At 43.8% G+C, this 23758-nt stretch overlaps 1 protein-coding gene across 1 annotated transcript in view; it reads right to left on the bottom strand.

Annotated features, from left to right (window-relative positions):
- XPO6 (exportin 6) overlaps window positions 1-23758 on the bottom strand; it is a 107168-nt gene that overhangs the window by 51322 nt on the left and 32088 nt on the right. Inside the window, exons 6-7 of the mRNA XM_077449290.1 lie at window positions 18591-18668; window positions 1155-1653 (exon numbers count right to left, since the gene is read on the bottom strand). Of these exons, the coding sequence (XP_077305416.1) occupies window positions 1155-1653; window positions 18591-18668 (577 nt within the window). The remainder of the gene's footprint in view (window positions 1-1154; window positions 1654-18590; window positions 18669-23758) is intronic.

Raw genomic sequence — 23758 nt, 5'->3', positions numbered from 1 at the left:
GTGTGAACGGCACTCGTCCTGCCTCCTCCCTCTGAGGCAGCAGGACTATATATCTTTTGTGACCCCGGCGCTGGGAGATCGCCGGGGGCCACAAAAGATGTATATGTTTAAATAACCAGGAGGGCCGTTCAAAACCGGACCGTGGGCCGCGATTGGCCCGCGGGCCGGACTTTGGACATGCCTGCATTACATGGAAATGCAATTAGTTTAGCAAATATAAACAGCTAAATACCTTTTCTCATCAGCAGTAAATAGCAGTCTTATGACTTCTCCTAGAAGCTTTAATCAGTGCTCAGCTGGACACCGACAGGAGTTTTCATTCTCATCTGACTGTCCTATGAGGCTGCGGGACCCCTTACCCTCTGTACAGTGCTGATTGGACACGTGCTGATCACACGTACCCTTCCAAAAAAAAATGAGGGGGGGGGGGGCACCTCTCTAGCAACACACACCAAACTGAGCATGTGCAGAGTGTCCCAAAGGTGCTCCACTATCAGTAGATAGATTGGAGACAGTGGAAGAAGGGGAGGATCAGGGAAGACAGGATCAGCCTTTTACATAATGCGGAAGATTAACCAGTTCCATAGCGAGTATAGCAAGCATGCTTTACTGCATATACAGACTGATTTTACTGTTGTGGATTTAGTAACACCAACACAAAAAATAAAAAGTACATTCTATTGCTTCCAAACTCCTCCAAGCATCCTGTTAGAGGGTGGGTACATTCATTCTCCATGGTCCCACTATATGTATGAACAACCACCCTGCTAACTCCAGAGATGGACCATGGGATGTGTAGTGTAACATTTGCTGCTGGTTCCAAATAAACAGAAGTGAGAGTGAAAACGAGAGGTTCGGAAGCTCATGGAAGATGTTACAAGGAGGCAGAGAAACAAATTTCATGTAAGATAGGTTACAGGACGAATAGAGATATTGTTTAGTATTACTAATTAGAAGCCTTGTAAATACAGCATGGTTCGTTTTTTTCAGTACCATTGAAGCAGATGAGGCTCCAGTTTCTAATACAGGCCTGTAAACTGGGGAGCATTACTTTATGCTCCAAATAAATAAGGTGACCCAGTTAACGTGATTAGTGGATTTTGTACTCTGCCTTGGAGTCTTCTCAAGTGTACATCTGTAAAGCCGCGGCCTACCTCTCATCCAGCTCCTCCAGGCGGTTGCGCACACTGTGTGCGTTCGTCTCCCGTGTAATCCTCTGCAGGAGATAGAAGGTCTGCTGGCACACTCGTAACAGGTATTCCTGGAACTCCAGGGGAACACAGTTCTTGCACATGAGTTCATTAATGCAAGACATCGCCAACACTCCCAGCCGGTCACGGTCAGTCTGTGAGCTGGGCAGTGTAAAGGGAAGAGGAGGGCTGCTGCTCCCGCCATTTAGAGTGGCAGAAGAGGTGGTGGTAACAGTAGGAGTCCTTCGCGAGCGGGCATCACAACCCAGGCGGGCAAAGTGAAAGATGGTGGTGAGGAGAGAAGGGGTGATGCTGGCGGAAAGAGGGATCCAGCTGAAGAGGTGAGAGAGGCACTCCAGGGCCAGAGCACAGATACGCTCGCTCTCTGCCTCCAGGCTTGGTGGGGGTTGGCTCAGTTGCTTAGCCAGGGCAGGGGTGTGCACGAGGTTACTGAGGAGGTCATCTGCAAGAAAAAGAAATACCGTACATATAAAAAAAAAAAAAAAAAAAAAAAAAAAAACACACACAACAAATCACAGCATAGAATTTTTAACAGTGCAACATATTGAACCTTAGAAATTCCCCTGCCCCCTTGTGTATCTATAGCAAGTGCCAACTCTGACCCCCCCCCCCCCCCCAAAAAGCACACCAACTCTGCCCCCCCTAAAGCAAGGGAGATTTTTACAAGACAATTCTGAATCAGTGTCAATTCTATTTCACGAGTCTCCTCTCAGTAGGTAGCAACTTCAGCTCCATTTCACATTTCCCCCTGGTGTGGACAACGATGACGATTTAACTTGATTGTTATTTTTTTTTAATAAAAACCTTTTACAAACATTATACTTACCTGATATGTGCAGTGGTTTTGCACAGAGCATCCCCAATCCTCCTCTTCTTGGGGTCCCGCCCGTTGGCGCTCCTGGCTCCTCCCTCCCGCCGAGTGCCCCCATAGCAAGCCGATTGCTATGGGGGCACCTATGCGTGCTCGCTCCCGAACCCTGCCCCCTCCTCACTGGTTGCGATTGCCATGTGTCTGAGCCAATGAGGAGAGTCACGAGAGCCTCTGCTCTCATTTAAATCCCTGGATTGTAAGGATGATCTCAGGCGTATTCGCATGCTCCATGTACAGACCATAGGCTGTTCTAAAGTGGAATTTTAACCATAACAAAATGAGATAGATAGGATAGAATATATATATATATATATATATATATATATATATATATATATATATATATATATATATATATATATATACATACACACATACTTTTTTTTTAAAGGAACATTCCACATTAACAATTATGCCATCAAAATTAGTGTTTGCTGTAAATTGCCTCCAGCATTGTTCCGGTATCTTCTTGCCGGAGGCTGTCGTGTTGCTGAAGTCTAGAGCAGCAGTAAATCTTTAGACTGTCATCAGTTCGGTTTCTAAATTTTGGCACAGTACCTAAAACAAAGAATAACTGAGCATTTGCAGAGCAGGGCGAGACCGTGTATTATTGAATTTTAAACCATATAGGCCAGTGATGGCGAACCTTGGCACCCCAGATGTTTTGGAACTACATTTCCCATGATGCTCCACTACAATGTAAGGTACCAGAGCATCATGGGAAATGTAGTTCCAAAACATCTGGAGTGCCAAGGTTTACCATCACTGATATAGGCACTCATTTTTAAATGTTTTACAGAGCTATACCTGCAAAATGGGTCGGCCTGAATTGATCTAGCAGGATTTAATTTTCTGATCAAGGTTTCACTTTAAAAAGTGTTACTAAACCCAGTAATATGAAAAAAATAGTTCATTTGCGCCCCATCTGGCTTAAGACCAGACCACTTTTTGCGATTCGGCACTGAGCCGCTTTAACTGACAATTGCGCGGTCGTGTGACGTGGCTCCCAAACAAAATTGACGTCCTTTTTTTCCCACAAATAGTGCTTTTTGGTGGCATTTGATCACCTCTGCGACAATTTTGAAAAAAAAACAAAAAACAAACAAAAAAAAAAAAAACATTTTTAACTTTTTGCTATAATAAATATCCCCCAAAAATATATATAAAAAAACGTTTTTCCCTCAATTTAGGCTGATACGTATTCTTCTACACATTTTTGGTAAAAAAAAATAAAAAATCATTTATTAATTTTTTTTTTAATAGTATTTTTTATGGCGGACACAGACATTTTTGACACATTTTTAGGACCATTGTCATTTATACAGCAATCAGTGCTATACAAATGCACGGATTCCTGTGTAAATGACGCTGGCAGTGAAGGGGTTAACCAGGGGGTGGCAGTGTAGTGGTTAAGTGTGTCCTAGGGGCGTGTTACTAACTGTGGGGGGCGTGGCTGTGTGCTAGTGAACACTGATCTCTGCTCCAATCACAGGGAGCAGAGATCAGTGTCACTTGTTGCTAGGCAGAACGGGAAGATGCCGTTTACATAGTCTCACGGGGAGGCTGAACAGGGAGATGCCAATCGCGGGTATCCCTGCGGAGATCGAGTCCGCAGGACCCGCGACCGGACTCACAGGGGTCCCGACCGACACGCGAACGCGATGGCAGGGCGGCAATTTCAACTGGACGTACCTGTACGCCAGTTTGTCTGCCCGTGCCATTCTGCCGATGTACATAGTCGTGCGCCAGTCGGGAAGTGGTTAAATCATTTGTAATTTTTTTCTGGGTAGTTTCTGTCAAGTACAGAGATAGTCTATATAACCAAATGTTTTTGGGTGTGGATACAAGGGGAGCAGCCTCAGCAACTGCTCCGGTATTCCTAGAACCCCTATTCCTTGACAATATGCCAACAAAATAGCACTATAAAAATTGTTCTTGGTACTCTGTACTTTCCAAAGTATCTGATCTGCAGTAGACCTTCTCCCTCTCTCAAGCAGGTTTTGCATTGCCATACACTTGTGGGAATACAAACCCAGCCCAACACACACAAAAGCCAGTCGTCACAGACCCCAATCGCATGCAGGAGAAATATGCAAGCCAGAATCGCCACCTTCTACCTGGCTTCTTGTTTATGCCCTATCCGTTATCAAACTGGCTTGACACTCTCTGGTGCTGCAGGAGGAGGATTAACATGTCGGGACCATGCAAGCATCTCTACTGCAAGAGCAGCACTGAAGTGCCTGCCGCTGCTGTTGACAAGCAACAGAGGGGAGAAATGCAACACTTTAGCTGCTCCCCAGAATGTGAAATATGCACAGAAAGGTGACAGAGCGCCAATGCACTTTGGAACCTCTCCTATGGAATTTTCTTGTTCTGAAAGGGAAATCTGGTATTAGATAGGAGGCAGCTGATAATGTCACATTAACATGATAGCTAAGGGCGCAATTTAGGTTGGTGGGGGCCAAGAATCCGACGCCACTGATGTATGAAGCTCCAACCCCCAAAGGGATCAAGGAGTTGGCAAAGACTGTGCAAGAAGGGAGATACACCCCGAGGGTCACAAACAGAAGAGAAACAAAAGTCAAGCCCTCTCTCATTACTCGCAAAAAGGGTTTCTGCGGCTCTCACTTTAAAATGTAAAACCGTTGGCTGTTTCAAAAATATGAACCCTCCAACCTCATTCGTTAGCATGATGAGGATTATGTGGCCCTAAGCATTTTGAGGCCTGTCACTGTCTACCCTTGAAGCCAGTCCTATAAAGCTGCATGGAGCCCCTGTGCATTTCATTATCACCCGCCATCCCAAGGACGCTTCCAGCAAGGAACGAGTCATTAGTGCACAGCGAACATCGCGCCACAGCCGCCGCTGACCCATCTAACCCAGCCAGAGCTCTCCCAGGCTTTCACACACAGAACTACTAAGACTTTGTAGGGTTTTATAGGTTGGTGTGAAGTTTTTTTCCATTAAGCTTTAAAAAGATGGGAACCAAGGACTGGTTTAACCCACTTCAGCTCCGGAAGGTTTTACCCACTTCTTGACCAGGCCATTTTTTTGCGATACGGCACTGCGTTGCTTTAACTGACAATTGCGCAGTCATGCGATGTTGTACCCAAATAAAATTGGTGTATTTTTTTCCAGACAAATAGAGCTTTATTTAAGTGGTATTTGATTGCCTTGATTATTTTTTTTTTTTTAATAGTGCAAATAAAAAAATACAAACACCCACCACAATAAGCATATATGGATTGGTTTGCACAAAAGTTATCGAGTCTACAAACTACAGGATAGATTTAGGGATTTTTGTTTATATTTTTACACTGGTAATAGCAGCGATCTTGCGATTTTTAGTGGGACGGGGCGATCAAAGGGTTAAATACTCCCTAGGGACGTGCTTATTGTGTTCTGCAAAAAAAAAAAAAAAAAAAACACTGGTTGATCCATTCAGCTAGGGATTTTGCAGCTGTGGTGGCAACTCTGCACATGCTCAATTTACAATGAGTTTCTATGCAGTCCATGTGACTATAGACTCACACATGGGAAGTATACACAGCAGTAAATGACAGCCCACTCCCTCCTCCATACGCACTAACCAGCTAAACACAATGGGGGCAGGATATTAAATGTAGATTAATGGCGGCTTCACCTCCCTTCTTATTCTAAGACACATGCTGGAGGGACAAATATCCCTTGTGGCAGTAATATTCAGTGACAGGTACTCTTGATGGAGGGATCGGGGTCTATAAGACTCCAAACCCCTCCACTGCACTTGAAAGTATTCAAAAAAAACGCCAAGATCAGCATTTTTGAATACTTTCTCTTTTCTAAAACTGGCACCTTTAAGATGCGAGTAGTCTGGGAAGTGAGGTCATGACATTGCTTCCAGGTTACTAGATCCAAAGCATTGGCTTTGTTCGGGTCTTCGGCCAGCCAGCGGACGTGTTGGCTGGTTGCTTATAAATTGATGGCGCTATATGGGTACCTTAAATAAATAGGGATAATTGTAGACACGCACCCACACACTCAGGTTTAACTGGATGGACTGGTGTCTTTAGTCAACCTTACTAACTATGTAACTATGAAACCATTAATTAATGAACATTTTATTTATAATTATATTAATTTGTCCAATTATATTTGAGCCCCTGAAAATGTGTGTGTGTGTGTGTGTGTGTGCGCAAATGGTTGCAGTTCCTAAAATTTGTACTTGATGATATTTATGTTCAACCCCTTGAACTAAAGCTGAAAGTCTGCACTTCAAATTCATTTGGATTGTTTCATTTAAATTTTATTCTGATGTCATACAGAGCCAAAAGTATGAAAATTGTGCCGGTGTCATATATATATATATATATATATATACACACACACACGGACCTGTGTGTATGACAAGTGAAAACTATTTATTGATATTATTAATTTTTACTCTGTATTCCAGAGTTTTTTTAACATGTGACCAGCAGCAGAGGACTAAAGGCTCCTCCTGTCACATACCCAAATAGAAGGGATGATGTAAATTAACCACTTGTGAACTGCCCACCGTAGATATACTGCCCCCACTGTCCAGTGATTGGCTTCAGCACCAACTAATCAGCAGCTGCCTGCCGCTGATTGGTTGTCGAAAACCCGACCATCAACTCCGGACATTACCAAAAGGAGCCCTGTGTAGGTAAACAAACGGCAACAATGTGCTGTATTTTTCTTCCTGCAAAGCACAGCACATTGCTTAGTAAAAAAAGCACACACAGTACATGGCAACACATGTTGGCACCACATTTAACCTCTCAATTGTCCTATTAACCCTTTCCCCTACCTAGCAGAATACATATTGGCCTAAATTGATAAAGAAATTCGTTTTACATATTTTTATTGTATGTGTTTGTTTTATAGCAGAAAGTAAAAAAAAAAAAAAAAAAAAAAAAAATGGTAAAAAAACAAAACAAACAACCATTCATGTTTATAGTGCAAAAAATAAAAGCCACAGAGGTGTCAAATACCACCAAAAGAAAGCTCCATTTCTGGGGGCAAAAAAACTAACAAAAAACAGACAGACAATTTTATTTGCGTACAGCATCGCACGACCGCACAATTGTCAGTTAAAGTAATGCAGTGCTATATCGCAAAAAAAAAAAAAAAAAAAAAAAAACACCTTCAGCAGCTGAAGTGGTTAAACTGTGTGTTTAATATCACTTTAAGAAAAGTTGGAGGATACCCCGAGTTCCCTTTAAAAGATTATAGGCGGAAATGCTCTTACATAGAGCAAGGTTTCTTATCAGCACCATGTTGGAAAGGTTGTGGCTGCTTTCTAAAGAAAGAAAAATATATATATATATATTATATTATATATATGACTTATGCTGGCCAACACTATACGAAAAATCCGCCTAAAAAAAAAAAAAAAAAAAACAGCTTATCCGAGGAGTTTACACAAAGTGTGTTGACATGGTCACTTCCCCTCATAATGCGTGTTCATTCATTTGAAAGGACTCCCTTGCGCACTAAAAACACACCAAAAAAGTGCTTTTTTTTGCTCTAAAGGGAGCACACCACAATTCATAGTAGTGCGTTACAGTATTTTAAAAAGCGCATGTGAATTTGCCAAGCTAGTTGGGGTGCCATAAGGAATGAATGGTATTACAACACACAACGCATGTATTCCTGCAATGCACTAGTGTGAACCCAGCCTAAGGCCCCCTTTCACACTGGGGCGGGAGCGGCGTCGGCGGTAAAATGGCAATATTTTTAGCACTGCTTTATAGTTTTAGCAGCGGTATTCGGCCGCTAGCGGAGGCGGTTTTACCCCCTGCTAGCAGCCCAGAAAGGGTTAAAACCACTGCAAAGCGCTCCTGCAGCAGCGCTTTGTCGACGGTATAGCCGCGCTGACCAATTGATTACAATGGACAGGAGGATTTCAATGGGCCCTCTGGGCTCACATTGAAGACACAGCAGCGGCTATTTCAGGGCGCTTTGCAGGCGCTATTTTTAGAGATGTAGCGCCTGCAAAGCGTCCCGGTGTGAAAGGGGTCTAAGACTTTGCACACTTTTCTAGGGCTGAAACAACAACTAAATCAATTACTATTAATCGATTACTATTTACTTGAAATCAATTGCTATTTTCATAATCTATTAATCGACCAGACAATTATTTGGCCTGCATACAGAATGCATTATTTGTTTACATATCAGGAAATACAGTGCAGCACACATACCGCTCAGTACACCGGTGGTCCATACATGTCAGTAAGTGCCTGAGAACTTGTGAATGTGTGAGCAGCAATGCCTCATGGGACATGTAGTCCTGGGCAGGAAGTGAGTGGTTCTAGAATTTTTTATTTTTTTTAAATGAATGTAATTTCTGAAGGAAAACCACAAACATTCTGAAAATTCCTATGACCAAGAAGTTTTCTATTATTTCTAAATTTCCCTGTCACTGTGGTTGAAAACGAACATTGATTTGACTCTACTAACGATTCGAAAATCGAACGAACGTTCTGAAAATTACCTTTTTTTGAAGGAAGACTTTTTTTTTGTATGGCCAGCATATAATATATTACAGTTCTGTTTAAAAATCTGCAAAACAGGTTAGCTTTTCAGAGGACGTCCTTCCTACCAAAAATGGACATTAAAGGGTACCATTCAGTCACAACTTTTTGTAGCATGTTACAGGCCACCCGGGCTTCCACTCCCGGGTGGGTTGCTCCCAGGTGCACTATTTTTGGAGCACGACCAGCTCATTTGCACGTTATCTTGCTCTAGAATGGCACCCACCCTCCCCACCTCCATTCACACCTACCCTCTCTTTCCCCCTCTACCCCCTTCCACACTTTTCTATTTACTCCAGCTCTACAGGCTCTCAGACTCCCACTGCACCTCACTTTATGTCCCCCCTCATTATGGCGACCCCCATAGAACTTAAAGTTTCCTCGCTTAATTGCAGAGGTTTTAATACGCCCGAGAAACGCAGGCAGATACTGCATCACTTCCATAAGGCTAAAACTCTCATACTGTTACTGCAAGAAACACATTTCCGCTCTGACTCTATTCCCGCTTTTCAAGACACATACTACACTAAGTGGTTTCATAGCACCAACCCCTCAGCTAGGACCAAGGGTGTGTCAATAGCCTTCCATCGCTCCTTTTCTCCTGAGGTATTAGACGTTGACAGTGACCCTAAAGGGAGGCATTTGTTTTTGAAAATTGCCATTCAACAGCGGATTATAACTGTCGTTAATGTTTATCTTCCGAACCAGGATCAGTTCCACTTCCTCTCCTCCGTGGCAACCCGCCTGAGATCCTTTGGCTCACCCAATTTGATATTGGGAGGTGATCTTAATGCTCCACTCGTGCCTAGACTGGATTCCTCTACCGGTAAGTCACACATCACTTCCTCCACCCTATCTAAAATGAGAGCGATTTTAGCTGATCTGTCTCTGGTTGACACCTGGCGCCTCTTCCACCCCTCAGAGAGACTACACATATTACTCCTCAGCCCATAACTCATACAGTAGGATAGACTACATATTTTTGTCCCAACCACTACTAGACCTGGACCCCCGAAGTGACATAGGCCTGAAGTTGTGGTCTGACCACTCCCCGGTACATGTCACTTTGGGGCACAACTCGAGCCAAACATGTAGGACCACGTGGAGACTGAATGACAATCTGTTGCACGACAGCGTCTGTGCTGCGGAGGTGTCGACAGCCATCACTGACTTTGTGCGCAATCACGCGCATGATGAGACCTCTGCTATGAATCAATGGGAAGCTCCTAAATGTGTGCTTAGAGGGATCTTTATCCAGCACGGGGCCAGGCTGAAAAGGGCCCGTACAGAGGACATTAAACACTTATTTCACCGACTCCACACTCTTGAATCCACGCATAAAACCTCCCTTGACCCGGCAACACTAGTGGAACTGTCCAACACTCGCCGCGACCTACTACGCATTTTTTCTGACAGGGCGCTGACGGCGCGCAACAAAGGCCGCTATGTCCATTACTCCCAGGCGAACAAGTGCGGGAAGCACTTGGCCAAGGTTTTACACCCCAGACAGCAAAGACAGAATATCCCATTTATAGTCACCAATACAGGACAAAAACGACATAAGAATTCGGAAATTGTGTCTGAATTCAGGGACCATTATTCATCCCTCTATAACCTCCAACCACACGTTGACCGAGACACGCAGGCCACCACGACTGCATTGGACTTACAAGGTTATGTGCAGGACACAGCCCTTCCTACCATGACGCCCGCGGAGACTGACGATTTAGAACTACCCCTGACTGCCACAGAATTCCTGACTGCGATTAAGGGACTGAAGAACGGGAAAAGTCCAGGTCCGGATGGGTACAGTCCACAGTTCTACAAAACGTTTGTGCAACAATTGGCCCCTATTATGTCTCGTGCGTTTGAGGGAATAGATGATACCCACCCGCTATCTTCTCACATCCTCCAAGCCCAAATAGTAGTACTGCCCAAGCCTGGCAAAGATCATTCTCACTGTAGTAACTACAGACCTATTTCACTCCTTAACCACTTGCCGACCGCCGCACGACGATGTACGTCGACAGAATGGCACGGGCAGGCATAAGGGCTTACATGTACGTCCTTGCCTGCCCGACGGTCGGGGGCCCGATCGGGCCCCCGCCCGGTGCCTGCGGCGGTCGGTATTTGTTCGGGAGCGATCCTGGACGAGGGGACGGCCATTCATTCATGGCCACCCCCTCGCGATCGCTCCCGACGAATGAAAATGTCCAGTGACATCACTTCCTCTCCTGTAATGTAAACACAGGAGAGGAAGTGATGTATTCTCTCCTCCGTGTCGGTATTTTTCATTCCGGCACCGAGGAGAGAGCATCGGTGAGTTGCACAAGCACTACACTACACAGTAGAACATGCCAGGCACACTCACACCCCCCCTTTACCCCCCCCGATCACCCCCCAATTACCCCTGCCCCCCCAGTCACAGTGACACCAATTGCTTTTTTTTTTTTTGCATTGGTGTCATTTGTGACTGTAATAACTGTTAGGGCAGTTAGGGTTAGCCCCCTTTAGTTCTAATGTGCCCCCCTAACCCCCCCAATAAAGGTTTAACCCCGTGATCACCCCCCGTCGCCAGTGTCACTAAGGCTGGGTTCACATTGCAGCAGTTTATGAGAACGAATGTGATTCGCACCGCACTGCAGTGCAAATCACATCCGATCTCTGTGCGATTCGAGTTCAGCCATACAGATAGTATGGCTGAATTTGTGTCGCACCCGCCGCAAATTCGCACGGGACCCTTTTTTTGGCCCGCAGCAGAATCGGATCGCATGGGTGTTCACACCATGCGATCCGAGTTTGCAGATCGCACTGCGATATGCGAACTGATCTGGGGGTGTCATTAACATTTCACTGACACTCCCAGCAGTTCGCATAGGGCAGTGTGAACTGCCGCCGGGAGGCATGCGATGCGGGAACCCGCCGCGGATTCATGACGTTCCCGCATCGCTCCAGTGTGAACCCAGCCTAATAAGCGATAGTTTTTCTGATCGCTGTATTAGTGTCACAGGTGACGCTAGTTAGGCAGGTAGGTATTTAGGTTTGCCGCAGCTTTTTATAGCGCCAGGGACCCCCATATACTACCGCATAAAGCCCCCTGATTGCCCCCTAGTTAACCCTTTCACCAGTGATCACCATATAACTGTTACAGGTGACGCTGGTTGGTTAGTTTTTTTTATAGTTTCAGGGCACCCGCCATTTATTACCTAGTCTCACTAGTGTACCCCTAAATTTAGGGGTGTCTACTTTCCAAAATGGGGTCATTTGGGGGGGGGGGGGGGTTTGTGCCATCTTGGCATTTTATGGCCTTCAAAACTGTAACGCCCTTAGAAAGCCTGAAGGCGGTGCTTGGTTTTTCGGGGCCCCGTACGCGGCTAGGCTCCCAAAAAGTCCCACATATGTGGTATCCCCGTACTCAGAAGAAGCAGCAGAATTTATTTTGGGGTGTCATTTCACATATGCCCATGGCATGCGTGAGCAATATATCATTTAGTGACAACTTTGTGAAAAAAAAATAAAAAAAAATTAAAGTTTGTAATTTTCCCGCAACTTGTGGCAAAATATAAAATATTCCATGGACTCAAAATGCCTCTCAGCAAATAGCTTGGGGTGTCTACTTTCTAAAATGGGGTCATTTGTGGGGGTTTTGTGCCATCTTGGCATTTTATGGCCTTCAAAACTGTAATAGGTAGTGAGAAGTGAAATCAAAAATTTACGCCCTTAGAAAGCCTGAAGGCGGTGCTTGGTTTTCGGGGCCCCGTACGCAGCTAGGCTCCCAAAAAGTCCCACATATGTGGTATCCCCGTACTCAGGAGAAGCAGCAGAATTTATTTTGGGGTGACATTTCACATATGCCCATAGCATGTGTGAGCAATATATCATTTAGTGACAACTTTGTGTAAAAAAAAAAAAAAAAAATATATATATTTTTTGTCATTATTTAATCGCTTGAGGCAAAAAAATAAAATATTCAATGGGCTCAACATGCCACTTATCAATTTCCTTAGGGTGTCTACTTTCCAAAATGGGGTCATTTTGGGGGGGTTTTGTACTGCCCTGCCATTTTAGCACCTCAAGAAATGAGATAGGCAGTCGTAAACTAAAAGCTGCGTAAATTCCAGAAAACTTACCTTAGTTTGTAGATGTGACAACTTTTGCGCAAACCAATAAATATACAATTATTGACTTTTTTTTTACCAAAAACATGTGGCTGAATACATTTTGGCCTAAATGTATGACTAAAATTGAGTTTATTGGATTTTTCTAATAACAAAAAGTAGAAAATATCATTTTTTTTCAAAATTTGCGGTCTTTTTACGTTTATATCGCAAAAAATAAAAATCGCAGAGGCAATCAAATACCATCAAAAGAAAGCTCTATTTGTGGGAAGAAAAGGACGCAAATTTTGTTTGGGTACAACATTGCATGACCGCGCAATTACCAGTTAAAGCAGCGCAGTGCCAAATTGTAAAAAGACCTCTGGTCATTGACCAGCAAAATGGTCCGGTCTGAAGGTGGTTAATGTCGATCTTAAACTTTTTGCCAAGATTCTAGCCACTCGTTTAGCCCCTCTTTTACCATCCTTAGTACACAATGACCAAGTTGGGTTGATCCCACATAGGGAGGCTCGCGACAACACTACTAAGACATTGCATCTTATTTCATATGCCCAACAACGCAACATCCCGATGTGCCTGTTGGCGCGTGACGCTGAGAAAGCATTCGACTGCATGAACTGGTCCTTTCTGCGAGCGACACTTCTACAAAATATGGATGGGGCCAAAGCTACTGTCTAAGGTGATGTCCTTATATTCTAACCCCTCTGCAAAAGTGGCAACAAATGGAGACTCCTCGGAGTCATTTCCAATTAGAAACGGTACCAGACAGGGGTGCCCATTGTCGCCCTTGCTGTTTGCACTCATGATTGAACATCTGGCACAAGCGATTCGGGCCAACCCTGCCATTCATGGGATTCCAGCCTCCACGGAACCCAGCAAACTCTCATTATACGCAGATGACCTGCTTCTTTACATTACCCAACCTCTAACTAGCATTCCGGCTTTGCTACACGAGCTTGACCGCTTCGGGGCACATAGTAACTTTAAATTAAATATGACGAAAACGGAGGCCCTGAATATAACTCTGAAGCCACGTACAGTATCTTTACTAAAAGAGATGTTCCCATTTAAGTGGCAACCGCAATCAGTTAAGTACTTGGGGACAGAGATACCTAAGAATTTTGCAGACATCTATGCCCTGAATTACAGCCCTATGTTGGCGAAAATTCGTCACTCGCTGGAATCTTGGCATAACCTCAAACTATCTTGGTGGGGACGTATGAATGTGCTAAAATGGACATCCTGCCTAAGCTACTGTACCTGTTTCAGACGTTACCCATAAATCTTCCTCTGGCTTTTTTCCGCACACTTCGCTCCATGGCGGTTAGGTTCATCTGGCAGAATCACCCCCCTAGACTGAGACACAGGATTTTATGCGCCCCTAAAGATAAGGGGGGCATGGGTCTACCGGGCTTTGCTGTATAACTTGATGAACAAACTCTGCAGATGCCTGTAAGTTGTTTTTGCAAGAATTGCACTCCCTACCCTTCCCCCTTTCCCCAACCTTCTTTATTCTGTACCCTCCTTCCCCCTCAACTCTTACTGTATTATACTGTTACCTGATTTGTAACAATAAAATTATATTCAACCTTAAAAATCTGCAAAACAGTCCAACTTCCCCCCCCCCCCCCCCCCCCCCTCTTTAAAAAAAAAAAAAAAGATCTGGGTAGAAAAACTGGGCAGTCTGCTAAGGATCAAAACATTCGTTATCAGTTGACCTTAAGTATAAACATTTTAACAATTTGTCAATGGAATAGACTAGACTGTGTGAAAGTGAAGAAAAAAAAAAACAAAAAAAAAAAAAGTTAAAATCACCTAAACCTTTTTCTGACATATGTGGGTTTCAAGTTAAATTTTTTAATTTTTTTTGGCTAGAAAATTACTTAGAACCACCATATATACATACATACATACATACATACATACATACATATATAGTAGACACCCTAGAGCAGGGATAGGCAATTAGCGGACCTCCAGCTGTTGCAAAACCACAAGTCCCATCATGTTCTGCCTCTGGGTGTCATGATTGTGGCTGTCAGTCTTGCTATGCCTCATGGGACTTGTAGTTCTGCAACAGCTGGAGGTCTGCTAATTGCATATCCCTGCCCTAGAGAATAAAAAATGGTGGTTGTTGCAATATTTTGTCACACTGTATTTGCGCAGCCGTCTTTCAAATGCAATTTTTTTTTTAAATTACCTTAAGGAATTAAGAAAAAAAAAAAAAAAAAAAAAAAAACTACTAACCAGTAAATTTAGCCCTTTTTTTTGTATAACGTGAAAGATTTTACATTGCGAGAATCGTGATTTTTTATTTTTTTGCTTAGAATAAAAAGATCACAATTCTCATATATAAATCGGTTAATAACCTTTTAAAAGGGTCCTATATAATTTAGTTAATATGTAAAGTTTAAAAAAAAAAAGGCAATTTATTCTGAAATATCTCTATGCAGTGGTAAATAACCAACTATATGGTTAGAGGGCAAAATCTCTAATCCACTCTGAGAATAACAGACAGAAGAGCTATAGTGTGTGTGTGTGTGTGTGTGTGTGTGTGTGTGTGTGTGTGTGTGTATATATATATATATATATATATATATACACACACACATACATACACACACACACACTAGCTCTTCTGTCTGTTATTCTCAGAGTGGATTAGAGATTTTGCCCTCTAACCATATAGTTGGTTATTTACCACTGCATAGAGATATTTCAGAATAAATTGCCTTTTTTTTAAACTTTACATATTAACTAAATTATATAGGTCCCTTTTAAAAGGTTATTAACAGATTAATTGAAACAATAAAAAAATCGGCCAACTAATCGATGTATGAAAATAATCGTTAGTTGCAGCCCTACACTGCAGCCCTACACTTTTCTTTTGATGCACTTCGAATGAATTTGGCCAACTGGCATTTAGAAGTTCAGCAGTGCAAGCAAGCCTGTAACTTTTGCAATATGTCAGGTTAAATGGTAAAAATGTATCAGTTGCTGTTATATTACTGTCACTGACACGGTGTCATTCATATGGGCATAGAAATCCATACACATGTGTTAAGGGGCCCATCTTCACCCGTGCAGGATGCAGAGGTGTTAGGGGCCTTACATATAGGGCATACTCCTTTAGAGTTTTCTTGCTCAACAGGGGATTCTGTCCGTTGATCCCCGCTAAGCAGGCAGATGGCTGGTCTGTGTCCGCTTTGCTTATGCAGAGTGGACACAGACACCGCCCCGCTCTTCTCTATGGGCAGTTGGAGGTAAACAGACCACCTGTCTAGTTACACCCACCTGCCATCCGATCCACAAAACGGATGCAGAAAGGATCCCCAGTCATCTGTTTTTAGTGGTTAGGCTCGGATTGGATATTGGCAGATGTGACTGGACACATGTCTGTTGACACTGCCGTTCCATAGAAAAGACTGACAGTTGGACCCGATCAGTCTGCTAGCGTGAATGAGGCCTTACACGCACACTCGTGTAGGCAGTTCCTTCGAATCAAAAACAGGTGGCTAGTTGCACAGACCTCCACATGCATTCAAGTGTGTGCATCCGTGTGGGTCTAATGCATGGATCAGAATGGAATCGGTCCTGAATGCGCATGGAGATCATTGCATCCGGTCGCCCATCAATGATTTGAACAGGCTGCCTACACGGGTCTCCATGGAACACCTGTGCAGCATGCATCAGTGAAGGGATTCCTTCACATGGTTGTTTGGATCAGTACACACATTTGAATGCGGTCTTACAGTCCAATCTGCTGCACTGCTATCAAAACTGTGTGAACACAAAATATTGCAGGTGTCCCTTCTTATAATAAGCCCCTTACAAAATCCACAAAATAGGGGCTGGTAAAGTACACTGCTATCCGTAAACAATCTCATTAAACAGCTTGTTTCAGTTTTCTTCCAAATGCACGAAGCCTTGGCATCGAACCTAGAAACGGCCATGCCCATTCTGAATGACCCAAGTTTTCCTGCGCTGTAGAAAGACCCCTCTAATGATGTAAAGATCAGGCCTACATTACACAAGGAACCACAGACACTTTCACATACAGGAAGGAAATAAGCAACACACACAGACATTAATGATCTCAAGGGGAAATGTCACATGCCGGAAGAGACCATGGGAGGAAAGAACTCAAAACCAAATTTAAAGCAGCGTGAGAAATTAAATGACATATCACACAAGCAAGCAAGACCAAATTTGATCTAACTGCCACCCGACTGCTAAATGTACACCTGAAATATCTATATATAATTTGTTTTACCCCTTAAAAAATTTGTAAGACAAGACACTAAAGCTGGCCCATAGATTATACAATTTTCTTATTCATTTTCCTTTAGATTTACCTTCAACTATGTAGTGCAAGGGACTGCAGGATTGCATACAAAATTGAAAAACTGTTTAGATTTGACCTTATATATGATATGGTTTCAGTATAGCAAAAAGGAAAATTGTACAAGAATATTGTATAATGTATGGCCAGCCTTACGCCTGCTGTGCTGTATAGCAAGGGGGACAACACTTCACACTGTATTGCCACTGCTCGCCTCCCACAAGTTTTCAAATAACCACACACTGGTTACACTGGTGGCACCTACCCTGAACTCATCTTGCTTGCTTTATACCCACTAAAAAATAAATTAAAAAAAATAAAAAATAAAAAAGTGTATGATAAGCCCAATTTTTTTTTGTAAGGGGGGGGGGGGGGGGGGGGGGGGGAATAGGACCCACACACATCAAGCACCAAGGTGAAAGAATGGGGGGGGTGTAGTTGCGCTGCTAATCTGCCTCCTCAGCTTCCACATTTAGCACCTTTTGGGGGCAGGAGCAGGTACCTGGTTTTGGCAGGTAACCACTTCCAGTTTAGTTTGCCGTGGCGAACCGAGACGGGAAGTTCAGCCGTCCCAGAAGACTGTGGCCCATTCATAAAGCACAATGGCAGTTTGTGAGCAGTAGAAACCGGCTGTAAAGGCGCAAGGCTTCACTGCCGGTTTCCCTTAGTCAAGATGGCGGCGTCAGCACCCGATAGCCAATTGAAGAATGGGCTCAGGTGAGCATGACATTGGATGCTTGGACAGGCAAGTGCCCGAATATTAAAAGTCAGCAGCTACAGTAATTGTAGCTGCGGATTAAAAAAAAAAAATAATTAAAAAACTTGGGGGGGGGGCAGAGAGCCTGGAGCCCCACTAAGTGCATTCACTTAAAGCAAAGCTCCAAGCCCTTTCAGAAAAAATTAAAAGCAAGCAGTGGGGGGGCAGGTGCAAACTTCCAGCTCAGGTTATCAGTGATCGGATCTGAGCAGGCACCTGTGAAAACCAGGTACCTGCTCCCCCCCAAAAGTGCCAAATGTGGCAGTGGAGGGGAGGGTGAAAACAACTGCAGCTTAAACTTTTGGGGAGAGCTCCGCTTTAGGGTTAATACCCATCTTCTGGAAGCTGCCATCAATGTAACTAGAGGCATACCAATTCTGAAGCTCAACTAGGACACTATCTGCATTTTCTTCCTGTTCCTCTGTCAGTATGGGTTTCCCCCGGGTATACCAGTTTCCTCCCACAAAGACATGCTGGTAGGTTAACTGGCTCCTGTCCAAAACGGAACCTAGTATGTGTGCATATATGGTATAAAACGCAAGATAGGGACCTCAGATTCCAAGCTCTTTCAGGGCAAGAACTGATGTTAATGTAAAACGCTGCGTAAATTTGAGTTATATAAATTCTATTGTACTACCCTGGAATATGCATAAAGATTGTGAAGCCAATCGGTTACAAATGACATGCTGGCCCTTACATGGAAAAACAAACTAAAAAGTGGAAGGACTGAAAAAATTGGTAACCATATTTACCGGCATCTGAAGCGGTGGGCGAAGGTGGAGGCGTGGCCGCGGTAACACTGTGCTTATCCCAGATACTCTCCAGCACACCTACGAGTGAAAACCAGGCAACGATAATACAATTATGTTTAATATCTACAATTGCAGAACTAAATATCAGTCGTTACATAAGGAAAAACAAGGAACTGTAGACATTCCTACAGAGTCTTCCTTTAGAGACATTACATGAAAACAAGACGCTGTCTTGAGAGAAGAAAGATCATAAGACTCACAGCATAAGCGCAGAGTTCCTAATATAAACCTGTCGCCTCTTTAAATTAGATCAACAACTGATCTAAACATAAGAATCTGCAGACACCTCTAGGCTCCAGATTTTATCTTTAAGGGCCAGTTCACATAGAAACTCAGTCTGGATGCGGTTGATGCTTTTCTACACGTTATGTTTTGTTTTGTTTTTTTTTACACATTTTTGATGCGTTCCAGTGCATTCCCCCCCCCCAACCTCTTTTTTCTTAACATTAAATAAGGACATGCGTGTGCTTCAGTGCGTTTTTCATGCGATTTACCGCGTTTCATACAGTTCACCGCAGAAAAAAAAAAAAAAGTAGCATGTTCTACTTTTTTTCCTGGAGCTGCTACAAAAATAGAACTGAGTGCACTGGGGTGAACTATGCTATTGAAAACCATAGAAACTACTGTCCATGTTTTTTTCTGCAGCAAAAACGCACTGGACTGCAGGTGGTATGAACTGGCCCCAATAGTTTCCCAGAAAAGTTCTGAACCTGTAGTGCTTGATAAGCAAATGTAAACTTCCAGCATAATGTTAGGCAAGTCATACATGTATAGAATCTTCGCTGTCAGCCATCAGCTGGACAGTCACAATGCTCTGAATACCCCAAGCAGTGCATCCATTAGGATGCAGCCACAGTTCAGCTGACAATTTTCCCACCTGGCAGCATCAATTTTTCAAATTTGGAGTTTGATGAGTCAGGTGGCACTGAAATTTTGGCTGATCCAGCAGGAATCAGCTAAAATTTGTGCCACGTATGACCAGCTTTAGAGTCCAGCAACCCTCCTACTGTCTCCAAACATTCCTGAATGCTATGCACCATAACCATCTGTCCTTTACCTGAGAAATGTGCACGTCACATCTCCCTCCTTCCCTTTGCTATGCACCATGACATGGTCTCAAAGAGAAGAAGTGAGCACTGCAAAGACCATACTACATCTCCCTCCCTCAATGCTATAGGCCAGTGATGGCGAACCTTGGCACCCCAGATGTTTTGAAACTACATTTCCCATGATGCCCAGCTATACTGCAGAGTGCATGAGCATCATGGGAAATGTAGTTCCAAAACATCTGGGGTGCCAAGGTTCGCCATCACTGCTATAGGCCGATTCTGTGTCCTATAAATTAAAGGGTGTACCGCAGATGAACAGGTCATAGCTAGCTCCCTCAATACTATGCACTATGGCGGTCTGTTCTATACCAAGAATTGTGCACACCGGAGGAACATGTCGCAATTTCTGCGCCAACCCCTCCCCTGCTCAAGGCAGCCTTTACAGGGATTATAAATGATAACCATATAAATCAACCCATTCAGTTTAAAATGAAAATAAAATGGCAAAACATTTTTTGTACACTTATATAAAAATACAAAATACAAAAAAACACTCCATTATAAATACATTTTTTCCCTTTTTTTTTTTAAGTGATCACATTTCCTGTTCTCTCAGCTTTATAAGAGCTGGGGGAGGAGAAACAGAAGAACACTAAACTTCCCAGTTAATGGCTTTGCAGGGGGATTGGGGCGTTAGGACATGTCTGCTCATTGGAGGATAGCAGGCCGAGTTTCCAGCATAGCTAGAATGACCACGGTGTGCTCTTGTGCTTAGTTTGGTCAGTTGTTGAAAGGAAAGCAGAGGGACTGGCAGGAACACCACATAAAGCAAGCAATACAAAGAACAGGATACTTTCTCATACAAGTAGATGGTACAGGCAGCCACATTCAAGGAATATGAAACGGGGTAATATACTCTTTAAAGTGGGTATAAAGGTTGAAGGTTTTATACCTTCATGCGTTCTATCAATGAAGGTAAGAAACCCCCCCCCCACCCAATCCAGCGATGTTCACAACAGCCTCAGCTGTCGCGGGGACTCTCCCTCCTCATTGGCTGAGACAGCAGCAGGAGCCCATTGGCACCCACTGCCGTCAATTACACCCAGTGAGTCAATAAGGAGAGAGTGGGGGGTGGGACCAAACCACGGCTCCATCTGTATTATGTATTATTATGGACACATACAGCAACGGCTTGGGAGCGAGCACATAGCAAGGCACCCACGGTAAGCTGGTTTCTCTGAGGGCACTGCTCGAGGGGGAGGAGCCAGGAGCGATTGGCGGGGGGACCCGAAAAGAAGAGGATCGGAGCTGCTCTGTGCAAAACCATTGCACAGCGCAGGAAAGTTTTACATTTTTTTTTTTAACAAAGTAACCAAATCTTTGGTATCACTTTAATGTAAATTTTAATATAGGTTTGTGTCCCATACAGAAACACGAGACATGTCAGAGCTACCTCCTTCTCCAGGCATCTTCTCAATGCTAAGTGCAATGGCTCTCTGTCTTATAGAGAGGCATACACTTCATTAGGACAAAGGCTCATCTCTTTCCCCGGGTATACGAGTTTCATAGTTAGTAAGGTTGAATAAAGATACCAGTCCATCCAGTTCAACCTGAGTGAGTGTCTACAATTGCCCCTATCCCTGTACATTGCACACTCACATTGGTCCCTACCCTCAAGGAGCCCACAATCCCTAAATTCATATACTAGGGCCAATTTTGGACATAAGCCAATTAACCTACCTGCACGTCTTTGGATTGTAGGAGGGAACCGGAGTACCCGGAGGAAACCCACGCAGGCACAGGGAGAACATGCAAACTCCAGGCAGGTAGTGTCGTTGGTTGGAATTCGAACCAGCGACCCTTCTTACTGCTAGGTGAGAGTGCCAACCACTACACCACTGTGCCGCCTATCTCAAAACTATCTGAGGTCTCTATACATAGGAGTGTGCACTGCAAACAGACATCATATTTCATTCTTTTCATGCTTCCCTTGATGCAATGTGCTAGGTCTTATAGACCTATACAGTGGAGCCTGCATAGGAATATCTCAAAGCTATGTACTATAACTCATTGTTGTGTCCTAAGTGAGTACTACAGATTGGCATACAATTTCCTACTGCATGCATCCATCAATTAATGCTATGCGTTATGACAAGCATATACCACCAGAGGAATATGCCAAAACTCCATTCCCAAGTGGCTAGTGCAACCACTCTCTGTTCTATGCAGATCAAAAGGGACATGCCAGAACACCAATCTGCAAAGCTGTAAGTCAAATTTGCATACAGAACACCCTGTGGCCAGGGACTCCCAGAACTGCACACCACACATGTTCAACCAGAAGCCTAAAAGTGTTACTCAGGATCCTGCATTAACTACATGTGGTCTCCCATAGTACACCGAACATGGAAGTGCAATTATCACCAGCAGAATAAGGCTTGGTACCATCAGGAGAAGGAATTGGGACAGTGGAAGAAGGGAAGGATCAAAGAAGCCATTATCAAACAGTCTTTTTTACACAATGTGGAGGATTAACCCCTTAGGTTCAGCAGGAAGTACAACAAGCATGCTTTACTGCATATACAGACCGATTTTACGGTTGTGGGTTTAGGCACACTTTAAAAGTAGAACTGAAGGCAAAACTTGCCCCACTCACCCCCCAATTTTGGACAGAGTAAAAGGAGAAATGTAACCAGTCAGGTTTTTTCGCCTTCTTTGTCCCACTGGTGATCTTTCACTGTCTTTGTCCCACTAGTCTGTCCTAAAACCACAACAGGAAGGAGAGGAAATCCCTCTTAAGTAAATCCCTGGTAGTCAACAGAACTATTGTTCCTATTTGAAGATTTTTCTATTAACCATTAACAAAATATGTAATGCAGAGCTACTCATTAAAAAGGCAAGTTCAACTTTACAGAAAAATCTGTAAGATGAACTTACATAGGATGACCCCCCCCCAGTCCTGCTGACCTGGAGCATGGCAATTTCTGGTTCATAGCCACCTCACTGGTCCGGCGCTTAGAAATCCCCTCGGCGGCTTAATCGCCAAAAACGTACCCCGTCAAGAGGTACGTTTAGGAGCATTCTAATTGGTCAGCGCTGTCACAATCAGAAGCCACGTAGCCCGTCCTGTTAACGGGGGGAAGAAGAGGAGAGAAAGCCAAGGGGATTTCTAAGGCCCAGACTTGTGATCATAATGGGAAATCGCTGCGCTCCAGGTCAGCGGGACTTGGGGGAGGGGGTCCTGTGTAAGTTCACCTTACATATTTTTCTGTAAACTGTGAACTTACACTTTAAAACTCCATTCACAGAAAAAGCTTTCAATAATCATGCAATATAAAAAGAACGGTGAAAAAAACAAAAACTATTAAGCCGCGTACACACGGGCGGACTGTCTGGCCAACTAAGTCCGTCAGACAATCCGACAGACAGTCCGTCCTACTTTTGAATGAACGGACTTGACCACACACGATGAACAGACAGTCCGCTGAAAGCTTGCGCGATGACGTGTACAGCACATACGACGGGACTAGAAATACGACGTCCAATACACTGCAATGCAACCTTCGGCCGTGTAAATCCTTTCTGAGCATGCGCCATACTTAGTCCGTCCAACTTGCCTACTCACGAGCGGACTGTCCGCTGAAACCAAAGTTGGACGGACTGTATTACGGAAATTCCGAAAGACTTAGTCCGCCAGACTGTTCGCTGAAAAAGTCCGCTGAAGCCCACACACGAGCGGACTATCCGCTGAAATGTGTTTCAGCGGACTAAGTTGGACAGACAGTCCGCCGGTGTGTACGCGGCCTTACTAACAAAACAGCACTGTGTGAAAACTAATGGCTAGTACACACAATGACAAAATCAGACGAAAGATCGTCCATTGTTTTTTGGAACGCTAGTCTCATATGGAACCAAAGAGGAATTACTAACGATAGGAACATTTTTATACGACAGAATACAACTTCCCACATACGTAGCAACATTCCTCCTTACAATAGGAACTGATGTCATTATGTGCCCCCTCTAGTCCACAAGTATCATCATAACCAAATGGCATTC

Source organism: Lithobates pipiens, unplaced genomic scaffold, assembly GCF_037356315.1.
Source record: "Lithobates pipiens isolate NorthernLeopardFrog02 unplaced genomic scaffold, aLitPip1_a1.2 Scaffold_22, whole genome shotgun sequence".
Lineage (NCBI taxonomy): Eukaryota > Metazoa > Chordata > Amphibia > Anura > Ranidae > Lithobates > Lithobates pipiens.
The sequence above is the reverse complement of the archived record's forward strand: the minus strand, read 5'-3'. Positions and strand labels throughout refer to the sequence as shown.